Genomic DNA, 27,472 nt, shown 5'->3' with positions numbered 1-27,472 from the left:
TACAACCTATAAGTGGCTGTTACGGTCTGTGCTCCGGCTGCCTGTGCTGGCCTTGAGCACATTTCCATGTCATCTACTGCTGCCGCTGTACTGAAGAAAACTGTTCCCTGAAGAGAAATGTTCCCAAGCAGCTGATGAGAAATGCTGGGTCAGCAAAGCCTCTGTGATTGGCTGAGGCCCATACTATTGGTTGTTGTTTTGCAGTGTTGCTCTGCTCACTATATTGCAGTCAGGGAACATTTCTCTACAGCCTCCCTCCCTGAAGCTCTCAGAGCAGGGGAACAAAATCCACATGATTTAGCATTTTTGTGATGTGTGGCCAAACCTTTAGGGCAGTGGTCTCTAAATTGTTGACCTCCAAATGTTGCAAAACTACAACTCCTAGCATGTCCAGACAGCGTTTTCTGTTTGGACATGCTGGGAATTGTAGCTTGGAAACATCTAGAGACCCACAGTTTGCAGATCACTGCGCATAGCTCCCTAAACTGTGGCCATCCACATCTTGCAAAACTAGAACTCCCAGCATGCCCAGACAGATGTTTGCTGTCTGGGCATGCTGGGATTTGTAGTTTTGCAACATCTGGAGGGCCACAGTTTAGAGATCACTGTGCGGTGGTTTCTAAACCGTGGCCCTAATCTTGCAAATTGCAAAACTACAACTCCTAGCATGCACGAATAGCAAACGGCTGTCTCGCCATGCTGGGAGTTGTAGTTGTGTACCTCCAGCTGTTACATACCTACATCTCCCAGCATGCCCATTGGCAATCAATACATGCTGGGAGTTGTAGTTTTGCAACAGCTGGATGCACACTGGTTAGAAAATACTGAGTTAAGTAACAGAACCTAACTGAAGGTTTTCCAACCAGTGTGCCTCCAGCTGTTGCAAAAGTACAACTCCTAGCATGTACTGATCGCCGAAGGGCATGCTGGGAGTTTTAGTTTTGCAACAGCTGGAGGCTTGCCCCCTCCCCCCCATGTGAGTACGGAAATACCCCCCATCTGTGGGCGTAAAATGCTCTGCGGATGCACAACAAACCTCAGGAGTGAGAGTGCACTATGTACATTTGAGGCCTAAATTGGTGATTTGCACAGGGGCGGCTGATTTTACAGCGGTTCTGACATAAACGCAAAAAAAAATGTATACCCACATGTGACCCTATTTTGGAAACTACACCCCTCACGTAATGTAATAAGGGGTACAGTGAGCATTTACGCCCCAAGTCACATACATTTTACATTTTCTAGGACCACAGTTCCAAAAATCTGTCAAACGCCATTGGGGTTTAAATGCTCACTGCACCCCTTTGTGTTTCCAAATATTGCAAACAGCAAACAGCTGTCTGGGTACGCAGGGAGTTGTAGTTTTGCAAGATGTGGATGGTCAAAGTTTAGGGAGCTATGCGCAGTGATCGGCAAACTGTGGCTCTCCAGATGTTGCAAAACTACAACTCCCAGCATGTCCAGACAGCAAACAGCTGTCTGGGCATGCTGGAAGTTGTAGTTTTGCAAGATGTGAATTGCTCAGTGATCTGCAAACTGTGGATCCCCAACACTACAATTCCAAGCATGCCCAGATGCCACTCCTGCTGCACTCCTGCACTTTAGTTATTTTTCCTTGAGGTTGGTACTGTACTTTATGCACTTTGAGACTGATGTCTTTGTATTAGCATGCACAGTTCACCTGTTGCCTCTTATTGTACTTCCCACAATGTTTACATGTGCTGGCAGTAGTGACACTATTGTTTGTCCTCTTCCCCTCCTGTCTTAGCTTTTCCCTTTTTTCTGTTTTTAATGTGATCAATAAAATAATAATTTTTATTCAATTTGAAATGACTCCGAAATGTTTCTAGTGTTTAAGTTTACTGCAACATAGTGAGCAGATTGTTCACTAAGTTTCTGCTCCTTCCCATATCTCTGCCAGATCTTTGTTGCCTTGTGCCATTGAGAAAGCGTTACTGTGTTTTGCCTTGCCTTATTACTGACCTCCTGCAACGGTCCTGACCTTGCTTCTGTGCCGCCTGCCTACTGACCTCCTGCTTCGTTCCTGACCACGCACCAGTGCCACCTGCCCAGACCTTCTGCTATCCTGACTATGAATTGCTGTTCTCCTTCTGTACCTCGAATCTCCTCAGCCACCTGTGTGGTCGAGTTGTGCCAGGGGTAGCAACCTGGATGCTGCCTGCCGCAGCAAGTCCATCCCGCTTTGCGGCGGGCTCTGGTGAAAACCAGCAGCACTTCAAGGACCGCTATGTTGCACTAAAGATGTCAGCAACTGTGGTACTATTTTTATTTATTGTATAGTGGAAATGTCTAGAAGCTATGTTTATTGCCAAATGGAGTACACAAGCTTATCCATGACAGCACCAAGCGATGCATGCAAATCATATCTTGGTTGCAATACTTCCTTTTCATATTAACAGGATAGGGGATAATTAGTTGATCAGTGGGGAGCCAACACCACTGATTCCAAGAATGGAGGACAATTGTCCACCAAATAAATGGAGCAGCAGTGTTTATGCGTTTTTGGCACTTTGCTTGTTCACCCACACTATATCCTATACACAGGGTTATAGGGCAGGTACCCAAACATGAGTTAAACAATGTTTTACTCACCCGATTGGTTGTCCCATTGGTAAAATAGAGTCCCCATTGCTAGTATGCAAATTAGATTTTTCGTGCAAATGAGGCGGGAGCCAGCAGTTGCCTGAAATAGCTCCTTTGCATATTAGCCACAGGGGCTCAATCTCACTATCAGAACTTTTCATTGACTATTTTACATGACTAAGCACATTAGCCTGAGAACATCAAGTGCAATTCTTGGCCTTACTTGGGACAGTGCTGTGCACACTGCTGCTGGACTAGTGGAGATATCTGGACTGATAAATCATATTACATTAACTGGCAGTAGCACTCTATGAGAGACGTCAGGGTAACATACCTATTACAACATATCTAGAAATATTAAGCCGAGCTTGGTTTTCACTGAATTATATAGTATACTCAGACAACAACATCACAAATAAATGGAAAGAGCAGAAGTGTGCTCTTCTTCTATTCTTCAGGAGCTGGATGTGCAGACAGACAAATCCAGCCCCTAACCATGAATGATATAGTTCAGCAGATCATACTGGCTGAACATTGCACCCAATGACTTGCTGTCACTGGGCACAGGAGAAACTCTTCTTTCACAGCAGCAGCACTAAATACATTTCCACAACCACTTTATGCTATAACAGCTGGAAAATTCCCTACAAAATTAACAGGGTGCATGCCCAAGGGTTATTTCAGCGATGCAGCATACATTGACCCTTCTTATAAGTCAGGCCCTTGAAAAAATGGTTTGCCAAGCTTAGTGTGACAGAACATAAAGGGGTTTTCTGGGCAAATAAAAAAACTTAGTTAACTGCCTTCCTATGCATTAGAGTAGTAAAAGAGTGCATACTTACTTCCCCTTCTTCCCTGCTGCTCTCACTGTAAGATCTACTGGTCCCCCTACACACCTTTTCTGCCAGCTTTTGATGATGTTCTGCTTCCTGCCCAACCAATCATAAAGCTAAACAGGCAGTGTGTCTGGTAACGGGATGTCATTAAAAGCTGGCAGAATAGGAGTCCAGGACCAGGAGCAGCAGGGGAGGTAAGTCTGTGCTCTTTTATTGTTTTAATGCATGGGGAGGCAGTTAACTAAGTTTTATATTTGCCCAGAAAACTGTTTTAACATCCATTGTCTAAATTTATCAATCTGCCTTGGTTCAGGCCAATTGATACGAGCTGTGCATGTACTAATATGACTACAAAAAATAATCACCGTGTTTCCAGAATCTCCTTTCTCACCAGGCTCGCCTTTCTCTCCCTAGTTACAATGGAATAACACAGTTTTAGTTAGAAATTCAGCCTTGCATATTATCAGAGTTAAGGTATATTCCTTATCTACACATTTATTTTTTCAGCATTAAAGGGGTACTCTGCCCCTAGACATATTATCCCCTATCGAAAGGATAGGGGATAAGATGTCTGATCGCAAAGGGTCCCGCCACTGTGGTGCCCGTGATTTCTCCTACAGCACCCCTGTCATCTGGTGCACGGAGCGAGCTTCACTCCGTGCCTGATGATTGGCGATGCAGGGGCTGGAGGATTGTGATGCCACGGCCCCACCTCCTCGTGATTTCATGCCCCGCCCCTTAATGCAAGTCTATGGTAGGGGGCGTGTCTAGGGACGGACTACCCCTTTAAGCCTGTTAGGAACCCTGTCTCATCTTTCCATTTACTCCTTCCTAAATCTCATTCAGGGGAATTTATCAATTATTTTTGTGTAGAAAAGTTACAGAAATGCCTCTGTTGCGCAAAATTTGTGTGACTTTTTGCTTAAGTGATTTTGACTAAAATGACTTAAGCACACACTTTGCGTTTTTTTGGTTACTGATGTATAAAGTGAGACTTTTCTTTAAAAAGTCACAGATTGCAAAGCCCTCAATTTGTTGCAAATCTAAACCAGAACTGGCTTATGTAACTGTCCGTGGAGAGCATTTTAAAAAAGATGCACTTTTTTGCGCAACAGGGTAAAAAGTCACAGAAATGTTGCAAGGGAGGAATCATGCAAAGTGGTATTCTAAAGTAATTTAGCTTACATGCACCAAATTTATCAACCAAATTTACGATAAATGTGTTGCACGTAAGCACAACAAAACCATAAAAGATTACTCAAAACAAACATTCGTAAAACACACACTGATAAATATCCCTCGCTGACTGTAGTTTAGGTCTCTAATTCTTTTTTCTCTCTAAATGCATTTCCCATGCACCCCAACTGTCTAATAATAAATCCTGCTCTGTTTTAAACACATTGTTAATTGGTATAATTATATATTGGAATAATTTACATATTGTAAGATGTAAATTCTTCAATTTATCCTCATGAATTAATATAAAATTAAAAAACCTCTACAGCTTATAACACAGACACACACACACACACACACACACACACGTATAGTAGTTTGGAATTAGCTTGAGGCAAAATCTTACTGTAAGTCCAGGAAGCCCAATTGGACCCATAAGACCTGGGGGTCCCATAGGTCCCTGGTCACCTTGTTCTCCTTTCTCTCCATTGGGGCCATCAAGACCCTAAAATGCAAATATATACCGAAGTGAGAACAGATACTGCAATATCTATAGAAAATAAAAAATTTCTTCTCTCCCTTCCTGTTTTTTTTTCTACGGTTTCATGGTTCACTTCTACATAAAACTGATGTCTTTAACCCCTTAAGGACACATGACGTACTGGAACGTCATGTGTCCGCTCCCGATTTATAATGCGGGGCCACGGCATTGATCGCTGTGCCGCGCGATATTGACCCTTTAGACGCAGCGTTCAAAGTTGAAAGTGAAACTGAAACCATGCCGGTTAGCTCAGTGGGCTGCTCGGGATAGCCGCGGCGAAATCGCGGCATCCTGAACAGCTTACAGGACAGCAGGAGGGTCCCTACCTGCCTCCTCGCTGTCCGATCGCCGAATGACTGCTCAGTGCCTGAGATCATGGCATTAGCAGTCAAGCGGCAGAATCATCGATCACTGGATTCTTATGAGAAACCAGTGATGAATGTGAAAGATCAGTGTGTGCAGTGTTATAGGTCCCTATGAGACCTATAACACTGCAAAAAGAAAAGTGAAAAAAAAAAGTGAATAAAGATCATTTAAATCCATTATAAGTTTGAATCACCCCCCTTTTCCCAGAAAAAAAAACACAGTGTAAATAAAAATAAAAATAAACATATATGGTATTGCCGTGTGCAGAAATGTCCAAATTATAAAAATATATCGTTAATTAAACCGCACGGTCAATGGCGTGCGCACAAAAAAATTCCAAAGTCCAAAATAGTGCATTTTTTGTTACTTTTTATATCATGAAAAAATTATCAATAAGTCCTATCAATGCAAAAATGGTACCGTTAAAAACTTCAGATCACGGCGCAAAAAATGAGCCCTCATACCGCCCCATACACGGAAAAATAAAAAAGTTATAGGGGTCAGAAATGACAATTTTAAACGTATTAATTTTCCTGCATGAAGTTATGATTTTTTCCAGAAGTCCGACAAAATCAAACCTATATAAGTAGGGGATCATTTTAACCGTATGGACCTACAGAATAAATATCAGGTATCATTTTTACCGAAAAATGTAGTACGTAGAAACAGAAGCCCCCAAAATTTACAAAACAGCGTTTTTTTTTCAATTTTGTCTCACAAAGTTTTTTTTTCCGTTTCACCGTAGATTTTTGGGCACAATGACTGACGTCATTACAAAGTAGAATTGGTGGCGCAAAAAATAAGCCATAAAGGCAAGGAGCAAAAAACGAAAATGCAAAAACGGAAAAAACCCGGTCCTTAAGGGGTTAACTTATCCCCATGCTGGAGTTAGAAAGCATGGATTTCTTCCTACATGGAATCCTCACCACTGTAATAACTATAGAAACAGGCAATTGAAGTCGTAACGGAAGGTGTTATGAGAAAATTATCTATGTAAAAGGGGTATTCTGCCTCTAGACATCTTATCCCTTCTCCAATAGGGGATATGATGTCTCATCGCGGGGATCCGGCCTCTGCCCCCCCACGATCTCCATGCAGCACCCAGCGTTCTGAACATTATGTTCAGAACATTTGGTGTGGGCAGCAGTGGTTGTGATTTCACTCCATGCCCCGTAGTGTTGTCACACCACACCCCCTCATGATGTCATGCCATGCCCCTTGTTACGACACACCATGCCCCCTCCATTCATGTCTATGGGAGGAGGTGTGGTGATCATCACACCTCCTCCCATAGAGAGCGTGTTATATGATGTCACGACCATGGCTGCCTGCACCAAGTGTTTTGAACATAATGTTCAGAACGCCGGGTGCTGCACAGAGATCCCAAGGGGTCCAAGAGGACAGACCCCCGCAATCAGACATCTTATCCTCTAACCGTTGGATGTCTAGGGGCGATGTACCCCTTTCAGTGTGCTATTTTAAGACAGTGGTGAATAATATTTTGTATTATTTGTATAGAAGGAATTATATAAAAAGTATGCAAAGATTATTACTTCTTTAAAAGGGGTTGTCTGATGAAGAAAACCCATTTTCCTATAAATGCTATTATAATAATGCTGTTAGAATTAATGTAGGCAGTTTATAGATATTAAATTCTTGCTGCATAAAGTCATTCTGATCGTTTAGTGTCCCAAAATGGGCAGGCTCCTTTTGAAGTGTACCTGTCGCCAACAAAAACTTTTGATATAATGTAGATTATACAATTATATGTATATTTGTCATTAGGGATGTCCTGATACCCATACTAGTATCGGGGCTGATACCAGGTATCTGCATGGTATCGGGGACCTGGAGGAGTGTTCCGCTGTCCCGTTTTCCGGTTCCCATCACTGCCGCAGCCCTGTTCTCATCATTACTGCTACCCCATTGTGCAGTCAGCATTATGGCATCTTATGGAGGAGCATGTGACATACACGTCACTGCACTGCGCCCAGCGTAACACTAGGGAGGAAGCAGAGTTACATGTGTGTCACATGCTCCCCCATAAGATGCCATTATGCGGACGGCAGAACGGGCAGTGGCAGTGATGAGAACGGGGCTGCTGAGCGGCAACACTGGACAGTGAGCAACTATTAAGGGGGGCTGCTATCTACAGATGGGATCCTGCTGGCTACAAAGGGGGAATGCTGTCTACAGGGGGTCCTGCTGGCTACAAAGGGGGGACTGCTGTCTACAAAGGGGGACTGCTGTTTACAGGTGGGTCCTGCTGTCTACAAAGGGGGACTGCTGGCTACAAAGGGGGGCTGCTGGATAGAATGGGGGACTGCAGGCTACAAAGGGGGACTGCTGTTTACAGGTGGGTCCTGCTGTCTACAAAGGGGGACTGCTGGCTACAAAGGGGGGCTGCTGGCTAGAAAGGGGGACTGCTGGCTACAAAGGGGGGCTGCTATCTACAGGGGGTCCTGCTGGCTACAAAGGGGGACTGCTGTCTACAGGGGGGTCCTGCTGGATACAAAGGGGGGACTGCTGTCTACAAAGGGGGACTGCTGTCTACAAAGGGGGTCCTACTGTCTACAAAGGGGGGCTGCTGTCTACAGGGGGTCCTGCTGGCTACAAAGGGGGACTGCTGGCTACAAAAGAGGACTGCTGGCTACAAAGGGGGGCTGCTGTCAAAAGGGGGTCCTGCTGGCTACAAAGGGGGGACTGCTGTCTACAGGAGGGGTCATGCTGTCTACAAAGGGGGGCTGCTGTCTACAAAGGGGACTGCTGTCTACAGGGGGGGTCCTGCTGGCTACAAAGGGGGACTGCTGTCTACAGGAGGGGTCATGCTGTCTACAAAGGGGGGCTGCTGTCTACAAAGGGGACTGCTGTCTACAGGGTGGTCCTGCTGGCTACAAGGGGGTCCTGCTGTCTAATGTCTGCAACTATCTATACTACCTACTAGGAGATACTACTTACTATTAAATGCAATCTTACAGCAGAGTCACCTGCACTAACTTGAATTCATAGGAAGATAGTGCACGTGACCTGGTTTCTACCGCTGCTCGCCATGTGAACATCAGCGCAATTGCTCCAGAGACATCAGTCTTGCCGCCAATGCAAATTCCCTGTTCTATCCAATGGAGAAGAGAGAAATCTTGGCTCATACTACAGCAGCTGCTTCCATTGTACACAACAAGGACCCACATATCAGCACGGTAAGCAGAGCCAGAAACTGAGTCACCCTGATGTCAGATTCCCTTTAAAATAAAAGTACTCGTACTTGGGTTTTGGCGAGTACTAAAATGAAAGTATCGGTACTCATACTCTGTCATAAAAAAAAAATGGTACCGGGATATCCCTATTTGTAATATACATTGATTAGAAAATGTGTATATTTTTTGGTGAAAAAATGCTGTCTCTGCAGCTATTGCCTGTGGGTGTATATGAGAAGTCCAAATACAGGAAGTGAGGGTAGGAGAAGTAGGGCTCTGTGCAGGCTCCTGGCTTGTCAATCATCCTGCTGTGTGTGCCAGGGGTGTGTCATAGAGCCTCAGTATGCAGAGCCCTGCTTGTCCTAACTGCACAGACCCCTGCTTGTCCACTTACACTTCCTGTATTTGGACTCCTCATAGAAGCACACAAATAATAGCTGTAGGGACAAAAATATACACATTTTTTTAACCAATGTGTATCACAAATATATATATAATGGTATTATCTACATTATATAAAAAGTTTTTGTTGACGACAGGTACACTTTAAGTTTCTATGTACTGCAATGTACAAATGTATTATAGATTCATCAGTTTTCTGAATGTTTACATTATAACTTACAGGTGAACCTGTTTGTCCTACTCCTCCTTTATCCCCTTTTGGCCCTTGTAATCCTCTGGGACCTGTGTCACCCTTTGGTCCTTGAAGTCCATCCTTTCCTGGAGGACCGAGAGGTCCTAATTCACCAGGTTTTCCCCGAGGTCCCTAAACAAAGCAATAAATTATTATAGCCAATATGTAAATGCAATTATACCACAATGACATCATACAATTAAATAAATATCTCATATGATGGTCTGAGTGTATGCATTATGGATTCACCCACCTGTTTTTATTCTTATTGACTTCAAAAGGGAGGCAGGAGAAAAAACAGTGAAGATCACAACATAACACACTCAGAGCAAAAAAATTATTTTCAATTTCAGATTCAGATTAAGATTAAGATTAAGGTAAAATTTGGCTTTCCAATGACTCAAAAACATCTTAGCCCTAAAATAATACTAGAAATAAAGAGGTTATCACAACTTACCTTGTCTCCGTCATGACCAGGAGGACCAGGTAACCCAATTTCACCCTAACAGGGAAAAATGCCAACCAGCTATTAACTATATGAAAGACTGGAACAGAACAGTTTATGATTTGGGGGCAAAAATTTAGCAAAAAAGTTAAAATTACATTTTTTTTTTATTATTTTTTTTAAATGTATTTAATTTTTTTTAAAGGAGATCAATATTTTGAGCACAAGCCCAAAACCCAGAATAAAGACATACCTAACCTTATTACTAGTGTTGAGCGGCATAGGCCATATTCGAATTCGCGAATATATGGCCGAATATTCGTCATATATTCGCGAATATTCGCATATTCGTAATATTCTGGTTTTATTTTCGCATATGCGAAAATTCGCGTATGCGAAAATTAACATATGTGAAAATTTGCATATACAAAAATTTGCATAGGCGAAAATTTACATATGCGAAAATTAGCATATGCAAATGTTCGCATATGCGAAGATTCGCATACCAGTCTCACACAGTAGTATTAGAGCCTTCTTTACACCACACAAGCTGGAAGCAGAGAGGGATAATCAATGTGATGTGTACTGTGAAAAAAAAAAAAAAAAATACGATTATTTGTAATTACGAATATATAGTGCTATATTCGACAATATTTGCGAATTCGTGAATATGCGATATTCGCGCATAAAATTCGCATTGCGAATATTCGCGAGCAACACTACTTATTACCACAATCTCTAAACAGACAGGGATTTTTAATAGGAACAATAATGTCTTTTTTATGTAATCATGTTTGCCAAATATACTACCTGTAAAATCATATTAATGTTTTTCCATAATTGTTTTTGTCAATGTTTTTCCCGTAATTTTTAATGTATGGAGTCTGGCTGTAAACTATAAAAGTACAACATTTGATGGAAATTTTAAAACTTTTTACCATTATAAAATATTTATTAAAAACGTAATTAAACATTTTTGTATATTAAGTATGTACAAATTATGTATTCAAGATTATCATCATATTGTAATCTATTGAAGCATGAAAGCATGAAAAAAACCAGAAGTAAAATAAAAACAAAAAGCACATTTTAGGTTCATCTAACGCATGAAGGTTTGTTCAGTCTTACAATTACCTTTTGACCCGGTAAACCCTGTGGGCCTGGAGGTCCAGGGGGACCCTAAAAACAAGAAAAATCAACAGACATAAAAATTACGATATGTTGAGATCCCTACATCATTTGTGACTACTTAATTTTATACATATTTAGCTAAAAGTTTATAGAATAGTTTAGCTATACACTGTGGTCCATATTTATCAAACTGTATGACAGAAAAACAGAAGTAATTTTCCCACAACAGCCAATTAAAAATCCTTTAAATTCTTACACTCTAGTACAGATCTTGTATAACACCCTAGTAAAGGACATTTGCCACTATTCTGAATTATTCTGTAATGTTTGTGACTGTTTTGTAAGAAATAGTAAACATCTAAAAGAAAAACAGCTGACATCATGGAATGCAATACATGTACAATAGTTTTGCCTTATTTTATTTCCTACCTGTATTGCTTCACTTAGGTTGCTATTATATTCCACTAGGCTGGATTTCCCAGTTTCTCCTTTAGGACCCTATAAATACGAAATTGTATAGATTGTATACATAGAATTCTTACAGATTACAATGTACTGTATTTATTTAATTTTTTATTTCTTTATTGGATTTTACATATTTACATAGATCAGAAAAGGAAAAAACACAATTAACTACTGTAGTAAAGAAATAAAACAAGAGTAGATATAGAAATGGAAACAGTGCAAGAGTATAGGAGATTAAACAAGAAGGAAGAAGAGAGCCTAGAAAGAAGGAGAAGAAGAAGAAACCAAAAATATATCATTCATTCACTTCTATCTTTTAAAAATCCCTCTTTTACCAGTCATTATTTATTTATAACTCTAGTGTTAATGCTTCGAACCGATTTTGTTTATACCTTTGGGCTATCCGTCATCCATTCTACTAGGTAATAGTTATAATGCAATTTTTATCTTGTTACGCCGAGCGCTCCGGGTCCCCGTTCCTCCCCGGAGCGCTCGCCTCATCCTCGTTGCTGCAGCGCCCCGGTCAGATCCACTGACCGGGTGCGCTGCGGTCCCGCCTCCAGCCGGGATGCGATTCGCGATGCGGGTGGCGCCCGCTCGCGATGCGCACCCCGGTCCCCGTACCTGACTCGCTCTCCGTCGGTCCTCTCCCGGCGCGCGCGGCCCCGCTCCCTAGGGCGCGCGCGCGCCGGGTCTCTGCAATTTAAAGGGCCAGTGCACCAATGTTGGTGCCTGGCCCAATCTTCCCAATTAGCTTATTAGTTTCCACCTGTGCACTTCCCTATATCACCTCACTTCCCTTGCACTTCCTGGCCGGATCTTGTTGCCTTAGTGCCTAGTGAAAGCGTTCCCTTGTCTGTTCCTAGCCCGTGTTCCTGACCTCCTGCCGTTGCCCCTGACTACGATCCTTGCTGCCTGCCTCGACCTTCTGCTACGTCTGACCTTGCTTCTGCCTACTCCCTTGTACCTCGCCTATCTTCAGCATCTTCAGCAGCCAGAGAGGTGAGCCGTTGCTAGTGGATACGACCTGGTCACTACCGCCGCAGCAAGACCATCCCGCTTTGCGGCGGGCTCTGGTGAAAACCAGTAGTGTCTTAGAACCGGTCCACTAGCACGGTCCTCGCTATCCCTCTCTGGCACAGAGGATCCACCTCCTGCCAGCCGGCATCGTGACAGTAGATCCGGCCATGGATCCCGCTGAAGTTCCTCTGCCAGTTGTCGCTGACCTCCCTACGCTGGTCGCCCAGCAAGCTCGTCAGATCGCCCAGCAGTCGCAACAGATAGCGCAACGAGATCAACAGCTGGCATACTTGACCTCCGAGGCACTGCGTATTCAGTCACAAATACAGCAGCTGCAGCCGCAGATACAGCAACAGCTACAGCTGCAACTACCTTCTCCGCCGCCGGCTCCTGCAACTCCTCCGCAGCAACCGGCCGTTCCTAACCCCTGCTTGTCCCTGCCGGACAAATTTGGCGTAAAGATCGCCCAACGAGATCAACAGCTGGCATACTTGATCTCCGAGACACAGCGTCTTCAGTCACAGTTACAGCAGCTGCTGCCGCAGATACAGCAACTTCAGTCACAGCTACAGCTGCAACAACCATCTCCTCCGCCGGCTCCTGCAACTCCTCCGCAGCAACCGGCCGTTCCTAACCCCTGCTTGTCCCTGCCGGACAAGTTTGATGGGGACCGCAATGATTCTGCCACAGCCACAGTCCAGTCCTTCTTCGCAGAGGTCCGTGGTGTCTTCGAGGAGCCTGCCCGAGCTTCTTTTGCCGAGATTGCCCTGCTGAACCTGGAACAGGGTGTTTCTTCCATTGGCGAGTACGCCATTCAGTTCCGTGCTCTTGCTTACGAGTTGTCCTGGAATAGTGAGGTTCTCTGCGCGACCTTTAAAAAAGGCCTATCCAGCAACATTAAAGATGTTCTGGCCGCACGAGAGACTCCTGCTGACCTACATGAACTCATTCATCTTGCCACTCGCATTGACATGCGTTCTTCCGGATGGCGTCTGGAGCTCCGCCTGGATATGGACTTTGTTCGCACGAAGCGTTTTTTCTCCCCGGCTCCTCTCTCCTCTGGTCCTCTGCAATCCGTTCCTGTGCTTCCCGCCGCGGAGGCTATGCAAGTTGACCGGTCTCGCTTGACACCTCAAGAGAGGACACGACGCCGCATGGAGAATCTTTGCCTGTACTATGCCGGTACCGAACACTTCCTGAAGGATTGTCCTATCCGTCCTCCCCGCCTGGAAAGACGTACGCTGACTCCACACAAAGGTGACACAGTTCTTGATGTCAACTCTGCTTCTCCACGCCTTACTGTGCCTGTGCGGATATCTGCCTCTACCTTCTCCTTCTCTACTATGGTCTCCTTGGATTCCGGATCTGCAGGAAAATTTTTTTTGGCCTCTCTTATCAACAGGTTCTACGTCCCTGTGACCAGTCTCGCCAGACCCCTCTACATCTATTGTATTAACAATAAAAGATTGGACTGTCTCATGCGTTTCCGCACAGAACCCCTCCTAATGTGCATCGGACCTCATCACGGAAAAATTGACTTTTTTTTCCTCAGGTTCTTTGGCCCCAAGAAGAGGGGGAGACCCAAGGGGGGGGGTACTGTTACGCCGAGCGCTCCGGGTCCCCGTTCCTCCCCGGAGCGCTCGCCTCATCCTCGTTGCTGCAGCGCCCCGGTCAGATCCACTGACCGGGTGCGCTGCGGTCCCGCCTCCAGCCGGGATGCGATTCGCGATGCGGGTGGCGCCCGCTCGCGATGCGCACCCCGGTCCCCGTACCTGACTCGCTCTCCGTCGGTCCTCTCCCGGCGCGCGCGGCCCCGCTCCCTAGGGCGCGCGCGCGCCGGGTCTCTGCAATTTAAAGGGCCAGTGCACCAATGTTGGTGCCTGGCCCAATCTTCCCAATTAGCTTATTAGTTTCCACCTGTGCACTTCCCTATATCACCTCACTTCCCTTGCACTTCCTGGCCGGATCTTGTTGCCTTAGTGCCTAGTGAAAGCGTTCCCTTGTCTGTTCCTAGCCCGTGTTCCTGACCTCCTGCCGTTGCCCCTGACTACGATCCTTGCTGCCTGCCTCGACCTTCTGCTACGTCTGACCTTGCTTCTGCCTACTCCCTTGTACCTCGCCTATCTTCAGCATCTTCAGCAGCCAGAGAGGTGAGCCGTTGCTAGTGGATACGACCTGGTCACTACCGCCGCAGCAAGACCATCCCGCTTTGCGGCGGGCTCTGGTGAAAACCAGTAGTGTCTTAGAACCGGTCCACTAGCACGGTCCTCGCTATCCCTCTCTGGCACAGAGGATCCACCTCCTGCCAGCCGGCATCGTGACATATCTTATATCATGGCTTCATAGGTTTATACGTTCCTCATTACAGCATCTTATCTCCTCTAGTTTTTTTTTTTTTTATCCACTGATTCCACATATTGCACTTAATATCATGTGTTGCTAAATTATCCATTCTATCCAGTCTCAGCCTCTCCATTGTGCACACCTGACTTAGAGAGTTTAACATTTCTGTATTATTTGGGACCTAAGGTACTTTCCAATTTTTTGCTATTGCTGTACTGAGAGTAAATGAAAGGTAATTATTCTAATTATTCTATCTCTATGTTGAAGGTCTTCTAACCCTATAGATAGGATGGCCACTTCAGGACCCCACTTTATATATTTCCCTAACATTATGTACAGTAGGGTATTCATTTCCTTCCAAAGTTGCTGTATTGATGGATAGGTCCACCAAATATGCACAAGCAACCCCAAGTCTCTCCTACATCGCCAACAGAGGTGGAATATTAGTATTAGGGTACATTTTCGCATCCGTATCGTCGTGTGGTACCAATGGTATAACAGCTTACGGGAGCTTTCTAGATGCGATACACAATGGGACAGATTCCTAGGTAAGGTATATGTTTTAGCCCATTCCTCTGGAGGGATGAGTTTATTTAAATTCTCCCATTTTGCCTGGAAAGTTAATTTTACTCCTTGTGAAACATGTTGGCATGCTTTATATGCCTTTGAAATAGCCCCACTTCCTCCTTTAGATATTTGAAAATACTTTTCAAATAGCGTTTTAGGTATTTGTGTCTCTCCCCTGAGTAACCCCAATAAATGTCATCTCTGCAGTTATTTGAAGAAGTCTTGTACTGGGATATTACATTCCTGGCGGATATGTTCAAATGGTGATAAGGCTCCGTTATTGCTTATCTGTCTAATAATTCCCTTTTTTTACCCAGAGGGAGAGGTCTGTGTCCGGTAGTAACTCTTGAATTACTTCTATGGGGATATCATTATATTTAATGTAATTTATAATACGTTTTGATAAGGGAATATAGCCAGATTTCCATGCTTACTTTTGCTGTTGGGCTACTTGTACGAAGTGCTTGATTTTTTAATGAGATTCGGCATAGAGCTGTGTTTAGTGATGATGCTCCACTTAAGCATGCCTCTATTCCTGTCCATTTTGCAGATGTATCATTATGCCACCATCTTTGTACCCGAGTTATATTAACTGCTCGGCAGTAATTTATAAGATCCAGGCATCCTAATCCTCCATCCTTAATGTGTTTATAAAAAATTTCCGATGCTACTCTAGCTGTGTTGTTTTTCCATATGTACTTTAGTAATATAGTTTGTAGTTTTTTAATGGTTAAGAGTGGGAATTTTACTGGGAGATTACGAAACAAGTATAATATCTTTGGAAGCAGCACCATTTTTATCACAGCTTTCCGTCCTAGCCATGAAATTGGTAGTTTGGAGACTGTTTTATAATCTGTTTTTAATCGTGAACATAACTCTATGCTAATTGTTAACAATGTACTGTATAATAAACATTAAGATTGGTCAAGCAGCCCAAAAGTTCTGTGGGATTTGGGGCCCTTGGGCAAGTGCATATCAATTGGGCCTGGATAACCCTTAGTGATCTTTACCTCCCTGTACCTGGTAACTGGAATCTTCCCCCCTGTATGTAACACACCTGTCTGTGCTACTGTATGTTTTTATCCTTTGTGTTGGATGTTAGCTATACTCTACTCTGCAAGGTTGCTCAAGCATAACTTCCTGGCATAGAGGATGCTCTTCTGTTTGTTTGGGGGGGTTACCAATAGTCTTTTTTGGGATGGTTGGTTGGGAGACTCTGGAATTCCTCATTATTAAAGCAAATGCTCATTCTGCAGGATGTTGCACGTGAACTTGGACTTTTGGTGGACTTGGGGTTGTTTTGTTGGGGGAGGGGTGGGTGGAATTGTCAGGGAGGTGGGGCGGTTTAGGGTTTGGAAAGAGGGTTTTGTGGCTTTTTTGTATAAAAATTTTAAACTCCAATAAAAGATCTGATAAAAAAAAGAAAAGATTGGTGATGTATAAATTGGTCTTGTCATTGATTTCTTTCCTGCTACCATCCATATGAAGTGGTTGTGTGACTGCAAGAGAACCTTTTGATAATTGCATAATTGCATAAATCTGTACATGGAGATACTGTAAGATAATCTGCATTGCAATAATAATAGCACACACATAGTTATTATGTGAGTGTAAGTGTTAACATTTCCATGTGCCTTCATCAGATGAATGATATGTTGTCAACATGATGCTTCCTTGCTTCTTTCAACACAGAAACTTCTAGAAGGCTGTGGGGAGAGTCCCTAGTCCAGTGTTCTCTCACTGAAAGGGGTCTAGGTCAGTCTAGGTCTGGCTTTTGACAGAGCAACATCTCCCTGTTACACTTAGCAAAAGTGATATTTCTGTTCAAGATAAGCCTGCTACAGGAAAGTCACTGTCATGTTCTAGTAGGGGAATAAAGCCAGAGGGGAATAAAGCTAAACAAGGGTCCCTCTGTGTAAACTAATCTCTTCAGAGACCTTCTGAGTTAGTGCTGTGAGGCTGCACACATCACAGAATTTTCCAACGTACACCCTACAAACCAGGTGCTAAGGTCACAGCCAGCACTCTATTCATTCTTTATGAGGCTGCTGAACATTTACAAGTTCAGGGTATGGCAATGTTTGGCATGCACCATTCATTCTGAGGACAATTTTGTCACCATTCTTGGGATCGATGTAGGTATCAGCAATTGAACCCCATCAATCATGCTATTATATTTTATCCTGTGGATAGGTGATAACTTCACTTTAGATGTCAATACCCTTTAAATAGGTAAATAATTATTCAATACTAGTAATTGTAATTGCAGTAGGTTAATATTAAAGCGCATATACTACAATACAGCTTTACTCACTCGAGGTCCAGAAGCACCTTGTTCTCCCTTAACTCCAGGAGCTCCCTGTAAGAAACATGGAAGAATTCACTTAAAGTTGACTTTTGTCCTTACAAAAGTAGACATTCGTGCTATGGCCTGTATCTCTTATAACTTTCAAAATATAGAAATGTTTTATTGTAAAGTAAAATTGCAATATTAAAATAAACTGTCATCTTTAGTGACCTCAGTGTGCATACCTTTTCCCCCTGCTGGCCTGGAATTCCTGGTTGGCCGATAGCACCATCTTCTCCCTAGAAAATGCACAAAAAAGAAAAGCCATTTAAAAACGCATTCCTGTTATTACACACGAAGAACAGCACAATGGGACTTCACTCAAGCATAATACAGACACATTTTCGTATCTGTGTTATGGCTGTGAGTCCTATCCTGACTTGGGGTCTGATGACCCCTTCGGACAGCTGTACATGCAGGTCATCAGATTCATATTCAGGACTGTACTATCGAGATAAACCCACCTAAAAGCAATCAGGGGAATAACACCATATTATCACATTTAATAAAGCCTGCTGCATATAAACCTCTGTATACCTCCATAAAAATTTGGTGACTTATGAGGGCACATTAAAGGGTACTCAGGATTCAACTTTTTTAAAATCCTACCCAGGCTGCCGGCATAAAAAAACAAAACAAAACTTGACTTATCTCCTGTCGCTCCCCTGCTTCCTCTTGTATCCTGCTCCAGTCCTCCAATGTGGTGCTAGGGGTCAATGTGCCAGATTGCAGCTGGCCACATCAATGTCCTGCCTCAGCCAGTGAATGGCTTAGCAGTAGTGTGATAACTTAGGCCCCAACACCAGGAAGTGGACCAGGGCTAGGGCTCCATACGTCACACTGCCAGGGAAGCAGCAAGAGATATGTCCAGATTTTTTATTTATAAGCCAGTAACCTAGGCAGGATAAAAAAAATAAAGTTCAATCCAAGAGTACCCCTTTAAGAGTGTAAAGGGATACATTTCTACAGGTGTTGTAGGTAGTCAAACCTTATTTTACATTAGCAAACAATCCCAGGCAAAAAGTGGTATCGTCAATTCCAAATATGACCCTTCTCTTTTATATGTATGTATATATATATATATATATATATATATATATATATAGCCCAAGGAGAAGTATTGCTGCAGCACACAGAGGTAAGCTTAAAGTGTTTTATTCCATCCAACAAGCAACGTTTCAACCGCCCATGCAGCCTTTTTCAAGCTCTTTCAAGCAACCGCATGGGCGGTTGAAACGTTGCTTGCTGGATGGAATAAAACACTTTAAGTTTACCTCTGTGTGCTGCAGCAATACTTCTCCTTGGGCTTACTGTGGGCCTTGACCAGGCCTTAATGGACTGTGTGCACCTACCTACCTGCGAATATTGAGGTGCTGCTCCACCTGGACATTTTTTTATAGATAGATAGATAGATATACTAGCTGAGTACCAGGTGCTGCCCGGTATTTCCTTCCTAATACTTGTTGGGGAGAAAAATCAACAAAGGAGGACGCTTTTGACTTCATATCCCATCCTCATATATTGTTGTCATATCCCAACCCCATATCTCATCCCCATATCCCATCCTCATTTCTCGACCTCATATCCCATCCTCATATATTGTTTTCATATCCCATCCTCATTTCCCGACCTCATATCCCATCCTCATATCCCATCCTCATATCCCGACCTCATATCCCGTCCTCATATCCCATCCTAATATCCTGTCCTCATATCTCATCCTCATATCCCATCCTCATGTCCCGTCCTTATGTCCCGTCCTCATGTCCCATCCCCATATCCCGTCTCTATATCCTGTTGTCATATCCCGTCCTCATATATTGTTGTTATAGCCCAACCTCATATCCCGTCCCCATATCCCGTCTTCAAATCCTGTCCTCATATCCCATCCTCAGGTGGGACTGAGTTGTGATGTGGATATTGTAAGCCAAAAATAGACGGGGTGTGGCTTTGTGAAAAAGGGCGTGATTTGCAAGCCAGACCGTTGTACAAAAAGAGTAGAAAATAAAAGGGGTGGGGCTTAAACAGTGGGGGTGTCTTTGAGCCATGGGGCATGGCATGCATAGCGGGTGTGGCTTGCAAGCTGGACCGACACATTCACCAAGAGTTGCAGAGCGGAGCTTGTGGAGAAAGGTACTGGAAGTCCCATATACTTGCATGGAACTTGAAACGAAAACCCATATTTTATATAAGGGTGTAGGTAAGAGTTACTTTAATTATCATATCTTTTTATTTGACATATAAGTAACATGTGACCAGGTATTATCAAAAAATATCTCCAGCCGTACAGAAGTTATACTGGAACATACATTTCCCTTAGATTTGCATGAGACTTTAAACAAAAACCCTGACCCTCAGATATGACGGGTAGTTAAGAGTTAATTTACGTATCCTATATTTTTAGTGGACATATAAGTAGCATGTGACCAAGTATTATCAAAATATCTCCAGCCGTTTGGAAGTTATGCAGTAACATATATTTCCCATAGACTTGAATGGGACTTTAAACAAAAACCCCGACCCTGGCAAATGGAGGTGGGTAAGGGTTAAATTACCTATCCTATGTTTGTTGTTGAAATATAAGTAACATGTGTACCAAGTTTCATGTTAATATCTTCAGCCGTTTGGATGCTGGAACGTACACACTTACACACACACATTGGCCCTCATTTACTATTACAAACCCAACATGTTTTGTCGGGTTGTGCGCCAGATTCTGTTGAATTGTGCCAGAAATTCTGTCTGCACCGGATTTTGCTACAGAATTTGCGCCAGAATTGAAAAAAACCCGACTAACTCTCCATTTTGCTAAGAAAACCCCAAAAAAGGGTTGTGGCTGCCAGGAAAAGGGGGTGTTCCCAACGTTTTCACAAAAACTTAACATATTTAGTAATTTTCCACATAAAATGTAGCGGATTTGAGCTGAGGAAAACCCTACAGATCAGAGCATGTGTAAAAAAAAGCAAAGTGTAGGGAAAGTGGAAAATGTAGGGAAACCTTGGTAAATACCATGGAAAATAAATTAAAGGGAATTAAAACCCACAAAGAAACTGTAACGCTGAGCGCTCCGGGTCCCGCTCCTCCCCCGGAGCGCTCGCAGCATTCTGTTCATGCTTTCAGCGCCCCGGTCAGACTCGCTGACCGGGAGCGCTGCTCTATGTCCCTCGGCGGGGATGCAATCCGCACGGCGGGACGTACCTGCCCGCGGGTCGCATCCCGATTATCTCACCTGCCCCATCCTCCTGCTCAGTCCCGGCGCGCGCGGCCCCGCTCCCTAGGGCGCGCGCGCGCCGGGTCTCTCAGATTTAAAGGGACAGTGCACCATTAATTGGTGCCTGGTCCAATCAGTTCCTAATCACTCCCTACACATAAAACCCACTTCCCCTTCCTGTCCTTGCCGGATCTTGTTGCCTTGTGCCCTGAGAAAGCGTTTAGTGTGTTTCCTTGCCTGTGTATCCAGATCTTCTGCTGTTGCCCCTGACTACGAACCATTGCCGCCTGCCTTGACCTTCTGCTACGTCTGACCTCGCCTCTGTCTAGTCCTTGTGTACCGCACCAGTCTCAGCTGCCAGAGAGGTCGAGTCGCTACTGGGGGACACGACCTGGTAGTTACCGCCGCAGCAAGTCCATCCCGCTTTGCGGCGGGCTCTGGTGAACACCAGTAACTGCTTAGAACCGATCCTCCAGTACGACCCATGCCATCGCCTCTCTGACACAAAGGATCCACCTCCTGTGTCCTCACCAGCCGCCAGTCCAGATCCTGACAGAAACCTACACTCCACTCTTAGTAAATAAGGGCCATTAAGTTTAATATACAGTAGTACAGATCAAAAGTTTGGACACACCTTCTCATTCAGAGTTTTCTTTATTTTCATGACTATGAAAATTGTAGATTCACATTGAAGGCATTAAAACTATGAATTCACACATGTTGAATTATGTACATAACAAAAAAGTGTGAAACAACTGAAAATATGTCATATTCTAGGTTCTTCAAAGTAGCCACCTTTTGCTTTGATTACTGCTTTGTACACTCTTGGCATTCTCTTGTTGAGATTCAAGAGGTAGTCACCTGAAATGGTTTTCACTTCACAGGTGTGCTGGTGTGGAGGAGGAGGTGTGATGGTGTGGGAGTGATTTGCTGGTGACACTGTTGGGGATTTATTAAAAATTGAAGGCATACTGAACCAGCATGGCTACCACAGCATCTTGCAGCCGCATGCTATTCCATCCGGTTTGCGTTTAGTTGGACCATCATTTTTTTTTTCAACAAGACAATGTCCCCAAACACACCTCCAGGCTGCGTAAGGGCTATTTGACCAAGAAGGAGAGTGATGGGGTGCTGCGCCAGATGACTTGGCCTCCACAGTCACCGGACCTGAACCCAATCAAGATGGTTTGGGGTGAGCTGGACCGCAGATTGAAGGCAAAAAGGGCCAACAAGTGCTAAGCAACTCTGGGAACTCCTTCAAGACTGTTGGAAGACCATTTCAGGTGACTACCTCTTGAAACTCATCAAGAGAATGCCAAGAGTGTGCAAAGCAGTAATCAAAGCAAAAAGTGTCTAGAACCTAGAATATAACATATTTTCACACTTTTTTGTTATGTCTATAATTCCACACGTGTTAATTCATAGTTTTGATGCCTTCAGTGTGATTCTACAATTTTCATAGTTATGAAAATAAAGAAAACGCTGAATGAGAAGGAGTGTCCAAACTTTTGGTCTGTACTGTATATAAATAAATATATATATATATATATATATATATATATATATATATATATACACATACATATCTACATTTATATATATATATATATATATATATATATATATATATATATATACATATATATATATATATATATATATTATATGTCACGATGCCGGCTGGCAGGTAGTGGATCCTCTGTGCCAGAGAGGGATTGGCGTGGACCGTGCTAGTGGACCGGTTCTAAGCCACTACTGGTTTTCACCAGAGCCCGCCGCAAAGCGGGATGGTCTTGCTGCGGCGGTAGTGACCAGGTCGTATCCACTAGCAACGGCTCACCTCTCTGGCTGCTGAAGATAGGCGCGGTACAAGGGAGTAGGCAAAAGCAAGGTCGGACGTAGCAGAAGGTCGGGGCAGGCAGCAAGGATCGTAGTCAGGGGCAACGGCAGAAGGTCTGGAAACACAGGCAAGGAACACACAAGGAACGCTTTCACTGGCACTAAGGCAACAAGATCCGGCAAGGGAGTGCAGGGGAAGTGAGGTGATATAGGGAAGTGCACAGGTGAACACACTGATTGGAACCACTGCGCCAATCAGCGGCGCAGTGGCCCTTTAAATCGCAGAGACCCGGCGCGCGCGCGCCCTAGGGAGCGGGGCCGCGCGCGCCGGGACAGAACAGACGGAGAGCGAGTCAGGTAGGGGAGCCGGGGTGCGCATCGCGAGCGGGCGCTACCCGCATCGCGAATCGCATCCCGGCTGGCAGCGGAATCGCAGCGCCCCGGGTCAGAGGACGTGACCGGAGCGCTGCCGCGGGGAGAGTGAAGCGAGCGCTCCGGGGAGGAGCGGGGACCCGGAGCGCTCGGCGTAACAGTACCCCCCCCCTTGGGTCTCCCCCTCTTCTTAGAGCCTGAGAACCTGAGGAGCAGACTTTTGTCTAGGATGTTGTCCTCAGGTTCCCAGGATCTCTCTTCAGGACCACAACCCTCCCAGTCCACCAAAAAAAAATTTTTCCCTCTGACCTTTTTGGCAGCTAAAATTTCTTTGACCGAGAAGATGTCCGAGGAGCCAGAAACAGGAGTGGGAGGAACAGATTTGGGAGAAAAACGGTTGAGGATGAGTGGTTTGAGAAGAGAGACGTGAAAGGCATTAGGGATACGAAGAGAGGGAGGAAGAAGAAGTTTATAAGAGACAGGATTAATTTGACACAAAATTTTGAAAGGACCAAGATAGCGTGGTCCCAACTTGTAGCTAGGGACACGGAAGCGGACATATTTAGCGGAGAGCCATACCTTGTCTCCAGGGGAAAAAACGGGGGGAGCTCTTCTTTTCTTATCCGCGAACTTCTTCATGCGTGATGAAGCCTGTAAGAGAGAATTTTGGGTCTCTCTCCATATGATGGAAAGGTCACGAGAAATTTCATCCACAGCGGGCAGACCAGAGGGCAAGGGAGTAGGGAGGGGGGGAAGAGGGTGACGGCCGTACACCACGAAAAATGGGGATTTGGAGGAAGACTCAGAGACCCTGAAGTTATACGAGAATTCGGCCCATGGGAGGAGATCTGCCCAGTCATCCTGGCGGGAGGAAACAAAATGTCGCAAATAATCACCCAAGATCTGGTTAATCCTTTCTACTTGTCCATTGGACTGGGGATGATATGCAGAAGAAAAATTTAATTTAATCTTGAGTTGTTTACAGAGAGCCCTCCAGAATTTAGACACGAATTGGACGCCTCTATCCGAGACAATCTGCGTGAAATGTGCCATTTTGGAGAATCGATCAACGACCACCCAAATAACAGTGTTGCCATGGGATGGGGGTAAGTCAGTAATAAAATCCATACCAATCAGAGACCAAGGCTGTTCGGGGACAGGCAGAGGATGAAGAAAACCAGCGGGCTTCTGGCGAGGAGTCTTATCCCGGGCACAGATAGTGCAGGCTCGCACAAAGTCCACAACATCCGTCTCCAGAGTCGGCCACCAATAGAAGCGGGAGATGAGTTGCACAGATTTCTTGATACCCGCATGACCTGCGAGATGGGAGGAGTGACCCCATTTGAGGATTCCGAGGCGTTGGCGAGGAGAAACAAAGGTCTTTCCTGGAGGAGTCTGCCTGATGGAGGCAGGAGAAGTGGAGATCAGGCAGTCAGGTGGAATGATGTGTTGCGGAGAGAGTTCAACTTCTGAGGCATCCGAGGAACGAGAGAGAGCATCGGCCCTAATGTTCTTATCGGCAGGACGAAAGTGAATCTCAAAATTAAATCGGGCAAAGAACAGAGACCACCGGGCCTGGCGAGGATTCAGCCGTTGGGCAGACTGGAGGTAGGAGAGGTTCTTGTGGTCGGTGTAGATAATAACAGGAGAACTTGATCCCTCCAGCAGATGCCTCCATTCCTCAAGTGCTAATTTAATGGCTAGAAGCTCTCGATCCCCGATGGAGTAGTTCCTCTCCGCTGGAGAGAAGGTCCTAGAGAAAAAACCACAAGTGACAGCATGCCCGGAAGAATTTTTTTGTAGAAGAACAGCTCCAGCTCCCACTGAGGAGGCATCAACCTCCAATAGGAAGGGTTTGGAAGGGTCAGGTCTGGAGAGGACGGGAGCCGAAGAAAAGGCAGACTTGAGTCGTTTAAAGGCGTCTTCTGCTTGAGGGGGCCAGGACTTGGGATCAGCATTTTTTTTGGTTAAAGCCACGATAGGAGCCACAATGGTAGAAAAATGTGGAATAAATTGCCTGTAATAATTGGCGAACCCCAAAAAGCGTTGGATAGCACGGAGTCCGGAGGGGCGTGGCCAATCTAAGACGGCAGAGAGTTTGTCTGGATCCATCTGTAGTCCCTGGCCAGAGACCAAATATCCTAGAAAAGGAAGAGATTGGCATTCAAACAGACATTTCTCAATTTTGGCATAGAGTTGGTTGTCACGAAGTCTCTGAAGAACCATACGGACATGCTGGCGGTGTTCTTCTAGATTGGCAGAAAAAATTAGGATATCGTCCAGATATACAACAACACAGGAGTATAACAGATCACGAAAAATTTCATTGACAAAGTCTTGGAAGACGGCAGGGGCGTTGCACAGTCCAAAGGGCATGACCAGATACTCAAAGTGTCCATCTCTGGTGTTAAATGCCGTTTTCCACTCGTCCCCCTCTCTGATGCGGATGAGGTTATAGGCGCCTCTTAAGTCCAATTTAGTGAAGATGTGGGCACCTTGGAGGCGATCAAAGAGTTCAGAGATGAGGGGTAAGGGGTAGCGGTTCTTAACCGTGATTTTATTAAGACCGCGGTAGTCAATGCATGGACGTAGGGAGCCATCTTTTTTGGACACAAAGAAAAATCCGGCTCCGGCAGGAGAGGAGGATTTACGGATAAAGCCCTTTTTTAGATTCTCCTGGACATATTCGGACATGGCAAGAGTCTCTGGGGCAGAGAGAGGATAAATTCTGCCCCGGGGTGGAGTAGTGCCCGGGAGGAGGTCGATAGGGCAATCATAAGGCCTGTGAGGAGGTAGAGTCTCAGCTTGTTTTTTGCAGAAAACATCCGCGAAGTCCATATAGGCCTTAGGGAGACCGGTTACTGGAGGAACCACAGAGTTACGGCAAGGGTTACTGGGAACCGGTTTTAGACAGTTCTTGGAACAAGAGGACCCCCAACTCTTGATCTCCCCAGTGGACCAATCCAGGGTAGGGGAATGAAGTTGAAGCCAGGGAAGTCCAAGGAGAATTTCCGAGGTGCAATTGGGGAGGACCAAAAGTTCAATCCTCTCATGATGAGATCCGATGCTCATAAGAAGGGGCTCCGTGCGGAAACGTATGGTACAGTCCAATCTTTCATTATTTACACAATTGATGTAAAGGGGTCTGGCGAGACTGGTCACCGGGATGTTGAACCTGTTGACGAGAGAGGCCAAAATAAAATTTCCTGCAGATCCAGAGTCCAAGAAGGCCACTGTAGAGAAGGAGAAGGCAGAGGCAGACATCCGCACAGGCACAGTAAGACGTGGAGAAGCAGAGTAGACATCAAGGACTGTCTCATCTTTGTGCGGAGTCAGCGTACGTCTTTCCAGGCGGGGAGGACGGATAGGACAATCTCTCAGGAAGTGTTCGGTACTAGCACAGTACAGGCAGAGGTTCTCCATACGGCGTCGTGTCCTCTCTTGAGGTGTCAGGCGAGACCGGTCGACCTGCATAGCCTCCACGGCGGGAGGCACAGGAACAGATTGCAGGGGACCAGAGGAGAGAGGAGCCGAGGAGAAGAAACGCCTCGTGCGAACAGAGTCCATATCTTGGCGGAGTTCCTGACGCCTTTCGGAAAAACGCATGTCAATGCGAGTGGCTAGGTGAATAAGTTCATGTAGATTAGCAGGAATTTCTCGTGCGGCCAGAACATCTTTAATGTTGCTGGATAGGCCTTTTTTGAAGGTCGCGCAGAGGGCCTCATTATTCCAGGACAATTCTGAAGCAAGAGTACGGAATTGTACGGCATACTCGCCAACGGAAGAATTACCCTGGACCAGGTTCAACAGGGCAGTCTCAGCAGAAGAGGCTCGGGCAGGTTCCTCAAAGACACTTCGGATTTCCGAGAAGAAGGAGTGTACAGAGGCAGTGACGGGGTCATTGCGGTCCCAGAGCGGTGTGGCCCATGACAGGGCTTTTCCGGACAGAAGGCTGACTACGAAAGCCACCTTAGACCTTTCAGTGGGAAACAGGTCCGACATCATCTCCAGATGCAGGGAACATTGGGAAAGAAAGCCACGGCAAAACTTAGAGTCCCCATCAAATTTATCCGGCAAGGATAAGCGTATCCCAGGAGCGGCCACTCGCTGCGGAGGAGGTGCAGGAGCTGGCGGAGGAGATGACTGCTGAAGCTGTGGTAGTAACTGTTGTAGCATAACGGTCAGTTGAGACAGCTGTTGGCCTTGTTGCGCTATCTGTTGTGACTGCTGGGCGACCACCGTGGTGAGGTCAGCGACAACTGGCAGAGGAACTTCAGCGGGATCCATGGCCGGATCTACTGTCACGATGCCGGCTGGCAGGTAGTGGATCCTCTGTGCCAGAGAGGGATTGGCGTGGACCGTGCTAGTGGACCGGTTCTAA

General features: G+C 45.1%; 1 protein-coding gene across 1 annotated transcript in view; it reads right to left on the bottom strand.

Moving 5' to 3' along the window:
• Positions 1–27,472, bottom strand: part of LOC130282440 (collagen alpha-1(XIII) chain-like) — a 191,643-nt gene that overhangs the window by 34,727 nt on the left and 129,444 nt on the right. Inside the window, exons 20-27 of the mRNA XM_056530694.1 lie at positions 17,855–17,908; positions 17,637–17,681; positions 11,357–11,425; positions 10,931–10,975; positions 9,809–9,853; positions 9,340–9,483; positions 5,023–5,121; positions 3,806–3,850 (exon numbers count right to left, since the gene is read on the bottom strand). Of these exons, the coding sequence (XP_056386669.1) occupies positions 3,806–3,850; positions 5,023–5,121; positions 9,340–9,483; positions 9,809–9,853; positions 10,931–10,975; positions 11,357–11,425; positions 17,637–17,681; positions 17,855–17,908 (546 nt within the window). The remainder of the gene's footprint in view (positions 1–3,805; positions 3,851–5,022; positions 5,122–9,339; positions 9,484–9,808; positions 9,854–10,930; positions 10,976–11,356; positions 11,426–17,636; positions 17,682–17,854; positions 17,909–27,472) is intronic.

This window comes from Hyla sarda, chromosome 7, assembly GCF_029499605.1.
Source record: "Hyla sarda isolate aHylSar1 chromosome 7, aHylSar1.hap1, whole genome shotgun sequence".
NCBI classification, from domain to species: Eukaryota; Metazoa; Chordata; class Amphibia; order Anura; family Hylidae; genus Hyla; species Hyla sarda.
The sequence above is the reverse complement of the archived record's forward strand: the minus strand, read 5'-3'. Positions and strand labels throughout refer to the sequence as shown.